Source organism: Pipistrellus kuhlii, unplaced genomic scaffold (assembly GCF_014108245.1).
Source record: "Pipistrellus kuhlii isolate mPipKuh1 unplaced genomic scaffold, mPipKuh1.p scaffold_m20_p_2, whole genome shotgun sequence".
Lineage (NCBI taxonomy): Eukaryota > Metazoa > Chordata > Mammalia > Chiroptera > Vespertilionidae > Pipistrellus > Pipistrellus kuhlii.
Genome location: NW_023425515.1, coordinates 163,703,786 through 163,713,669, shown reverse-complemented (window position 1 = coordinate 163,713,669; position 9,884 = coordinate 163,703,786). Strand labels below are relative to the sequence as shown.

Sequence of the window (9,884 nt, the reverse complement as noted above, 5' to 3'; positions counted from 1 at the left end):
CAAATGTGTGTAATGGATGAATGGATAAACAATGTGCTGTATAAATACAGTGAAATGTTACTGGTCAGTTCTGAGAGGATGCAGTTCCAATTTAGAGCACAAGGGGGAGTATGAGACTAAACCTTTGCAAAAGGTTTAGAGGGGGTGGGGGTGTGAGCGTGACTTATTCCCTTAGCTAGCCCTATTTGAAAGCGAAATAGACAAGTAGACTTCTTGTAACCTCCTGGACCCCCAGAGCTGTCTTCTTTTCCCTTTTTCATAAGGAATGGTACCACCCCAGTCAGAGTGCTCTCCTAGGTGCCTCAATTTCTTTTCTCCCCAATGTAGAGCTAATCAGCCACTGAATCTTGTCATTTTCATTCTTTAATGCCCCACTACACTTCCCAGCTCCGGTCTCATGATTTCTTTTGTTGTTAATCCTCACTGGAGGATATTTTTCCATTGCTTTTTTAGGGAGAGTGGAAAAGAGAGGGAAAGACAGAGAGAAACACATCGATTGGTGGCCTCCCGCACAAGCCCCGACCAGGGCCTGGGTCAGGAGGAACCTGCAACCAAGATCCTGCAACCAAGGTACATACCCTTGACCAGAATCAAACCCAGGACCCTTTGGTCCGCAGGCCAATGCTCTATCTACTGAGCCAGACTAGCTAGGGCTCATGATCTCTTGAAGTCACTGGATCATCCTTCTCTTTGGTCTCCCTGACCCCTGTATATTGGAAACTCCAGCCCATCTCCCATTGTGAAGGCTCTCTTCATTACCTTTCCTTCCCACTTTGCTGAGTGAATTCCAAATTGTCCTTCCCCCCCACCCCTCAGAGCAATTTAGTGTCCCTTCCTTCTCTTCCCACACTTACAAATTCACATTCCTCAAGGCCCTAAGTAGGACAAAGAACCTTCTGTGCGTTAGGGTCTATCCTTAGAAGGGAGTTGTGGTTCGAAATAGCACCTTTTTCTGATGTAATAATGAGAGTGTTTCCGGTTTACTGAGTGCTTACTATGTTCCTGGCACTTTGTCAAGTGCTTGCCAGTCGCTGTCTCATTTTCTTACTTGATCTTCACTGTGAATGATCCTGGGAGCTAGCTAGCTCTTACTGTTGCTACTCATATTTCTACAAATGAGAATGAGGTTCCTGTGTCAGAAAAAGTAGGCAATTTACATAAGATCACACAGCAAGCAAGTGGTGGAACCAAATCTGTCTGGTTGCAAGTCTGTGCTCTCTCCATTTCACTAGATGGCCTTTCAGAGGAAAGAGAAGGAGAAAGTAATTAGAAGACCCGAGGCTACACGAACGCCACACCATCTGTTCTCATATTGTTTTGCAACTGCAAAAGGATGGTTTTATATGTTGGCTCATTATGCCTGTGAAGAATGAATAATCATTATCATCACACCCATTCTGAAATGAGGAAACTAGGGTTCTGTGGGAGAAAGGGAGTGAGGGAGCAGGCAGCATAGGATATTTGATTTTTAAGAACACAGAGACACTGTAGTTCTGGGTGATTACAGAGATCAGAGTGTGACCCTGGGAGCCAGTGGCCAAGGTGATGTGAAGAGGAGACCAAGGACTGAGGGATCAGGAAGCCACATGGCTACTGAAGTCAGCAGGAGGATGGGCAGGACAGGGGCTACTGAGGATGACCAGGAGCCAGGGGCTGAAATCATCAACGCATAAGAAGCCATTGTGGCCGAAACCAGTTTGGCTCAGTGGATAGAGCTTCGGTCTGCGGACTGAAGGGTCCCAGGTTCGATTCCGGTCAAGGGCATGTACGTTGGTTGCGGGCACATCCCTGGTGGGAGATGTGCAAGAGGCAGCTGGTCGATGTTTCTCTCTCATCGATGTTTCTAGCTTTCTATCCCTCTCCCTTCCTCTCTGTAAAAAATCAATAAAATATATATATAAAAAATAATAGATTTTTTTTTAAAGAAGCCATTGCGGGGGAGGGTCAGGGATGAGGAAGGGTAGAAGGTGGTATGGCTGGAGAGCAAAGGAGAAGGAACTTTTGTACAAGCATGGAAGTGGCAGTGCTGGCCCTGCCCCCTGGTCCTATGATGTGCGGGGAGTGGAAAGGTGAGAAGCCTTCTTGCAGAGGGCTACAAAAGGAGTCCTGGAGGAGGGTCAAACTTCAATAAAGGCAAAAAACTAATCTGACTACTCTCTGAGGAAGCAGAGGGTGTAGGAGAATTTGTTTTCAAAGGGACAGGATTCTAGAGGGCACAGTAGAAAGGGCTGCCAGGAGATGGACAGTGGGAAGGTGAGTTGAAGTCGCGGGGAGAAGCTCAGAACAGTATAACAATGAGTCTGACAGAGAAGTCGATCAGAGGGGCTTTCAATTGGGTGGTTCCCCACATTGGAGAGACAAATTGTAGATAGGGTCATAAGGAAACCTGAGGGGGAAATGGTTCTGGTATCTGACTCAGACCTCTAAGATTTGAGATGGGGAAGAGTGTGGGGAAGGACAGTGATTCTAAACCAAAGCTGGCAGCTCGCTTCCGTGACTTCAGGAAGACTTGAAGCCCAGGTCAGGGTGGGTGGATACGGAGCCAATTACCTCATATACTCGCCTTCTCTAGTGGAGTTGGGACTTTCTGATGACCAGGCAAGAACATCTTTCTCACTCTAGGCTGCTGCTGGTAATGGGGAGCCCCTGGACATTTTGTTATTGTTTTTGTGTGTGTGTGTTTTGCTGAACAAGGTTGATGGCAATATGGCGACCTTCAGAATGGTCATTCAGACTGCTGGTGTAGAGGATGGACTGCAGAGTGGAAGCAGGGAAACCCATTAAGAAGCTGTTGCACTAGTGCAGGCAAGAAGCTAGGAGGCCTGAAAGAGAGAGAGAGAGAGAGAGAGAGAGAGAGAGAGAGAGAGAGAGAGAGAGAGCGCGCGCGCAGTGGAGAGGAGAGGAGAGACAGGGAAGGGATAGGTAGATACCTTAAGAAGGTATTATTACCAGATTGATGGGATGAAGGGTATCGAGTAGGGGACAATGCCAAGATATCTAGCTTAGTTTCCTCTTGCAGTTAGCACTTCAGATTCTGTGTCTCTCCCTAGGCTTTTGTGAGGAGGAAGTGATGTGATGGACAGAAAAGTGCTTTGGAAATGGCAAATCTCGGTATCCATTGTCATCTACTTTATCACCAAAGCTCTCTGATCACCTAGGAAGTTCAGTCTGTGGAGCGAGGCGTGAGGGTTAAGATAAATCAATCACATCAGCCCTGGCCTGGTCTCTCAGCTGGTTAGAGCATCTCCCTACATGCCAAGGTTGTGTGTGGGTCCCTGCACATACAACAAGCAACCAATGAGTGCATCAATAAGTGGAACAACAAATCGGTGTTTCTCTCATCCTCCCTCTCCCCCTCTCTAATCAATAAATCAAAAAGCATTACAAAAGATAAATAGCGATAGTCACTCTGATATTAGGGAGCTCAGGGCCCCCAGGATACAGGGACACCTGTGGGCAACAGGGACGGGCGGGGCTAACACGAACCCCGCCCCTGGGCGGGGCAGGGGTGGGGCCTGGACGGGGCCGTCGCTGCAGCCGGAGCCTCAGCCCCAAGTCCGGGTGGTGGGGACCTGACCAGACCCGCTCGGACCTGCAGCGCCTGCTCCGCGAACACGCCGCAACCCCTGCTCCCTGCTGCCGGCTGGGCCGTCCCGCTGAGCTTTTGGGGGGCAAACCGCTCTCCCGCACCCGGAGTCCCAGGTAAGGGGCGCGGCCCCGGCGCCCCGCCCGGGAGGACCAGGGACCGCTCCGCGGCGTGGGGCGCTGAGAAGCCAGCCCCGGGCCCCGGAGGGGACCCCGAGGAGGAGGGGACCCCGAGGAGGAGGGGGTGGGGAGGCCCTGAGAAAGGGGCACCGCCGCAGGGAAGGGGCGCGTAGCCTGAGGAGGGGGCGCCGAAAGGGGGTCTACCTGCGCCGACCGTGAGGGCCGCAAGGGGAGCCCCGATGGCTGCGTAGGTGGGGGTGCAGCGGGAGTGCAGGGGCAAGAAACGGGGTGCAGGGGCTGGGGGAAATGGTGAGCGGCCGCTGGAGCGCAGGGAGGGGGAAACGGAGGGCGGTGGGGGCGGGGAGATGGGAGGAGAGAGAGCTGGGGGTTGGGGGGCAGTGTGATCAGAGGGTACCAGGCAGCAGAGGGGCGGCGAAGGGGGTCCTGAAGCCGGAGGATCGAGAGGAGCGAGGGCGAGGGGAGGCGTGGAGGCGCCCAGCTGAGGGGAGGGGACTGGCCAGCGGCGGGGGTCGTTTGGGGCTGGAGAGGAGAGGGGTGGTGAGGGCAGGGGGCTCTGGGCAGGGCAGGGTTGCTGGTCAGGGACCGGAGATTTGAGTATGGAGGTCTGGGAGCTGCAGAGCCTGCCCAGCTGGACACAGGCAAGGAGGGTAACCTGAGTCGGGGCGAAGGTTGGGCTTGGAGCTGGGAAGTCTGGAGGAATGGGGAGGTGGGACCCGGCCTAGAGTGGGAAGGGTGGGGAGCTGCTGGAGGGAGAGGGGAGCGGCCCTGGGTTTGGGGTGTGGGCACCTGAGTTCTGGGCAGAGGGGAGGGCTGGAGAAGCACTGCCCTAGGGCCGGGGTCCGGTGCCTGAGCGGAGGGGCAGGCAGGGAACTTGGGGAGTGGAGGGTGGTGGGCGCACTGGGTCAGGCTGGGGAGGAGGAGGTAGGAGAGGGCAAAGATGATGGGGGACCAGAGTGGAGTCCATGGGAACCCAGGCTCTCAGAAGACTGCGAAGGGGACCCAGACACTGGACCCCATGACACTGCCACCTGTGATCGGAGACAAGATGAAGAGAACCACCACTGACAGAAGAGTCCATCCACAGGCTGACTATTTGGGAGTCCAAGTGTGAGAAGAGACTTTTAAGGAGAGCATGGCAGCAGCCTCTGGAAGCTACTAGAAATGTGGAGGGAGATAGGAGGAAGACAGGGCCCTCCACCCCAATTTCTCAGAATCCAGATGGAGAAGGGTGGGGGAGAGTAAATTACATTAGGGGTGTGTATGTGTGTGTGTGTGTGTGTGTGTGTGTGTGTGTGTGGTGTGCAGGTGGATGCCCACTGTTCTGTGCCTAAAAAGGATAGAAAACAATGGAAGCCCCCGAAAAGCCCTGTCTGCGGTAACAGAAGCCCTGGTGCCGTGTCAGCCAGAGGAGAGACATTTTGTTAGAAGAAGATGGGCCAGGGATGACTTTCTCGTCATGAAGGATTTAGCGAGTAGTGGAATAAAGTATGTTCCTGTTGGAGGAAACAGTACGAGAGAAGGCAAAATTCAAAAATGATCCCTAGCCCAAGAAACAAATCCCTGTTTTCTTAAGGATTATGATAGGAAGGGAGGCATCAGGAACCTGTATATGGGATGTTTAAAAAGGTTTCCCATCTGAGCTTGAACTGCTTACGGTTCCTCTTCATCTCCCCAGAGTGTAGCACAGGGCCTGGCCCACTGCACTTGAATGTTGACGGAATGAATCATTGAGCTGTGGTTGTACTAGTGCCTCGATTTCTTTATCTACCCCCAAGAATTGTTGTGGAGATCATATATGAAAATGTGTGTGTGTGTGTGTGTGTGTGTGGGGAAAGAACTTTCATAAACTATAAAGCACTATACAAAAGAGAAAGGCCACTGATGTTCTAAGTGTGCCTACATTCTGTGGTGACCACACCCATGGCTCTCTGTCTCCAGCCTGGAGAAAGAAGGAAGTGAACATTTTCCAAGCTTCTTTTAATGCAAGATAGAATGTATTGGAAATACCTGGAATTTAGTAGATGCTGGAAAAATGGTAGCTGTTTCTATAGGGAAACAACGAGGAGGTAGGCTGGCTGGTGGTGACGAGTTGTCAGTGGGAAATGACCTAAAGGGTGGGGAGCTGCTGGAGGGAGAGGGGAGCGGCTCTCCCTAAGGTTCTCCTCACTTAAGAAGTGAGCAGATGGAGAGGTTGAATTAGAAAAATGAGTAGATTATGGCTTTAGAGAGGAGGTTGCATATACTAGGGTGAGGTCCACATATGGCCAATTTCCTCTTTATGCCTCATTGATGAAAGTTCCCAATAGGAACACCTCTTCTATATCATATCCTATCTAGATGCTTTTCCAACACAGACTACAGTCTTCCCAATAATGCTTTTACAAATACAAACGAGGAAACTGTGTCTCAGTCATGTGAAATTTCTTGCCAAGATCTCACAGATAATAAATGATAGACACGGAAACCGAATCTAGTTTGTTTGGCTTGGCACCTAGGCTATTTCCACTACCCAGGGCGACCTGATTAAAAATAAACAAAATTAAAAAAATAAGAGTTTTTATAAAGCACTATCCCGTAGACTGGTTTTAATGCTTACAGCAGTTTGCCAGGGAAGTCGTTTTATTAACTCATTTTATAGATGAGGAAACAGAGGCCCACGGTGTGATCTGCCTGAGGTTACACAACTGCTGAGAGCAAAGGCTCACCCCAGGTCTCCTGACTCAGTCGTATGCCTTTTCCCTCAGGAGCGTCCATCCAATCACTGCATGCATTGAATCCATCTCCTCTTGCTGGATTTTAGGGCTCTCTTTTCCTCTCCTCTCCCCTCCCCTCCCCCTTTCTTAGCCGAAGCTGGCTTCTGAGGTATTTATTTCTGCAGCCTTTCAGACTGGACACTTTTCTTTCTTTCTTTCTTTCTTTCTTTCTTTCTTTCTTTCTTTCTTTCTTTCTTTCTTTCTTTCTTTCTTTCTTCCTTCCTTCCTTCCTTCCTTCCTTCCTTCCTTCCTTCCTTCCTTCCTTCCTTCCTTCCTTTCTTTCTTTCTTTCTTTCTTTCTTTCTTTCTTTCTTTCTTTTTGTAAGAAAGCTCTTACTATTACAGATATCAACATTGTTTGCACTGAAAATAAAGTTCCCATCCACGAGGAGGTGGGAAAGAGAACCCAAATCTTTCAAGTTAACAGAAATTAAAAAAAAGGGAACACCACCGGGAGGAAGGAGAAGGGGTGGAGGGAGGGAAAGCAAAGGAAAAGCAGGAAGAGGAAAGAGGGAGAAGGGGGAAGGGTGACATACCACCACATAACGGTTCAGAGTTTAATAAAATAAGAAAAGAAGAACGGAGGTCCGGAGGGGTGGGGGCTGTGGATGCCCTTGGTGGATTGCCTGCACGGGGCCGGCGGGCGGCAGCAGGCCCTAGGTGGCGTACCGCTTGGTCCACCGCCGGGCCACCCGGTCGTGCTCCGCTCTGTTGGTCATGTACTGCGTGGCGATGCTGCCCACCAGGGGGTCAGCAGGGTTGCAGTCTGTAAGAAGTGAGCAGATGGAGAGGAGAACCTTAGGAATGGTGAGGGCCGGACTCCAGTTGTCCTTTAGGATGTCCAGACAGATCACGCCTTGGCTGTTGATGTTACAGTGGTAGATTCTTGTCCGGAAGGTCACCTTAGGGGGTTTGAACGGATAGTCCGGTGAAAAGGTGATGTCAAGAAAGAACACCCCTCCTTCGTAGGCAGATCCTGGGGGCCCCAATATCGTTGACCTCCACTCATAAATGTTGTCTCCTTTGGGCCCGGCGCTACAGTTGGGAGGAGGATCCAACGTCATCTCTGCAAGTTCCTTCTGAATTCTTTTAGCACTCGTGGACAGCTTAGCAGCTGTTTTGCTGGATACTTTCCCCTCCTTCTTCTTGGGCTGGACTTGTTCCCTTTCTGGTTCCTGCCGGACACTTCCACGTTGGTTTCCACCGGAACTCCCTACACTAGTGCTGGGACGGTCACCAGCTCTTTGGGCCTCAGTGGACATGTTCGATCCCTCCGCGCCGCCGCCGCCCCCGGCCGGCCCAGCTCGGGGTCCCAGCTCGGTGGTCGCCCCCGGAGCCCGGGGGAGTGAAGCCACCGCTGCCGCCTCCGCCCGAGAGAGCCGCCGCCCGGCCATCCGCGCGCCCGCCCGCGCGCCCCGCATTATTTGTTTCTCACACCAATTCCTAGAGGAGCCATTTTCTTCATTCCCTAGCCAGGGACCAAGGGATGACTTCCCAGGTGGTCCCTGGGCCTTCATCTGTGTTTCTTGTCACGGAGACAGCGAGCTGCCAGGCCCTGTCACCAAGGAGAGGGAAGATGTGTTTGATCCTTATCCCACGAGTGTGGTTCTGCACGCGCCCCTGTGCAGTGACCTGTCTGCTTCCATCTGCCTCGGGCAGCGGCTCGCTGGGATGCTTTTTATCTCTCTTCCATGTATCTGGGTAGCCCCATCTGGAAAAGATTCCCCCTCGGGGGCTTACATCTGAACGTTCCTTCCAACTGACCCTCCCTGCCCTCTGCCTCTTCCTGATCTCACACTACCTACTGGGAAAGCTACGCTGTGTGAGCAGAAACAGTGTGGCAAGTGCTAGGATGGAGATGATCAGGGCGCTGGGAATGCTTCTTTTCTTTTCTTCTTTTTTTTAAAAATATGTTTTTATTGATTTCAGAGAGGAAAGGAAAGGGAGAGAGAGATAGAAACATCTGTGATGAGAGAGAATCATTGATCGGCTGTCTCCTGCACACCCCATAGAGGACGGAGCCCACAACCTGGGCATGTGCCCTGACCGAGAACTGAACTATGACCTCCTAGTTCCTAGGTTGATGCTCAAGCTCTAAGCAACACCATCCTGGCGGGGATGCTTCTTTATTCACTCTAAAATTGTTGCAGCTTCTTTCTCTTTTTTTCTCCCTCTAAGTCCAGTCCAATCTGGGAGTCATTAGATAACAGAAGTTCTGGTTACAACTTGCTATGTGACATTGGACAAATCACTTCTCTTTGTGGAGCCTCAATTTTTGACCTGTAAAATGAAGGGGAGTGGATCAGGCAGGAATGGAAACTGTTTTTACTCTTGCCTAGCTCCTCACTCTCACACCTGTGGCAGGTGTAGCTCATAAAGGCTGATTCTGTATGAGGCCACATGCAGTTTTGTCTACACAGGGAAGCACTCTTATATACATTCTCTTGTTTAAAATTCACAGCAGCCTTGCAAGGTAGGTAATAACATGTCATAGATGCGTTCACTAAAGCTCAGTGTTTAAGTGACTTACCCAAGTTCATACATTTACATTGAGCTACTGGGAAAGCTGGGCCAGGAGCTAAGCTTTTTGTTATGATATAGCCGCCACTCCGAAATCCCTTCTAATTTCCAGGTATCTAAGAGTGTAAATAGCTGCCTCAGAAAAATGAAGACCAATAATATAACACTTACATTGACAGTCTGGCACATGACGAATGCTCTCTAAACGTTTTTTTGAAGGAATAATATGCCCAGAGGATTTACTATAGATCCAATATTAGCAGGTGTAAGGATGGGTACAACTCAGCTTATTCCAGGAAGAGAAGGCAGATAGTTAATTATAAAACAAGCTCAAATAATGTAGCCAAGATCAGAGAGAGGGCAGTTGAACACGCTTTGACTACAGAAGTAAATTAAAGTGCCAGTGAAATAATATTTATCGAGTACCTTACATGGGCCAGGAAATTATGCCAGATTATTTACATATTTGCACCACAGGACTGTGAAATAGGTGGTATTTTCTCTATTTTAAGGTAAAAATACTGTGGCTTAGAGAGGCTGCAGGATTTGCTGAGGAGTAGGCCTGGGATTTTGAACTTTCCCATAACACTGCTGCATGGAACTAGGTCTAGGTTCAGCTGGTAGCTATGAGGTTTGGGCAAATCCTCCTAATTTCTGGCTCTCAGTTTCCTTCTTGGTCAAATGGAAATAATGATTTTATCATTTCAATTTTATCTCCTAAGTTTATTTAGAGGCTAAAATAAAGGACATGAAATTGAGGTATAGATCATATCTGTGGTTTAGCAAAATTATCTTTGACTAGCAGTTCCACTTCTAAGATTGTTTCTGAGGAAATAAGCAGGAAATTGAACAAGTATTTATGTAAAGAAATAGTCATTGTGGTTTA

The 9,884-nt window shown here is 49.9% G+C and overlaps 2 protein-coding genes across 3 annotated transcripts in view; one reads left to right on the top strand and one right to left on the bottom strand.

Moving 5' to 3' along the window:
- Positions 1-3,515: 3,515 nt before the first annotated feature.
- Positions 3,516-9,884, top strand: part of RAB3B (RAB3B, member RAS oncogene family) — a 77,364-nt gene continuing 70,995 nt past the window's right edge. The window contains exon 1 of one of the 2 annotated variants that reach the window (XM_036447285.2): positions 3,516-3,702. The gene's annotated coding sequence lies outside the window, so the exon portion shown is untranslated. The remainder of the gene's footprint in view (positions 3,703-9,884) is intronic. The other variant, XM_045584597.1, reaches the window with a different exon arrangement.
- On the bottom strand, positions 7,105-7,788 carry LOC118724220 (ubiquitin-conjugating enzyme E2 E2-like). The gene has a single exon (XM_036447286.2). It carries the CDS (start codon positions 7,738-7,740, stop codon positions 7,135-7,137), a length of 606 nt encoding a protein of 201 aa, XP_036303179.1. The 5' UTR covers positions 7,741-7,788; the 3' UTR covers positions 7,105-7,134.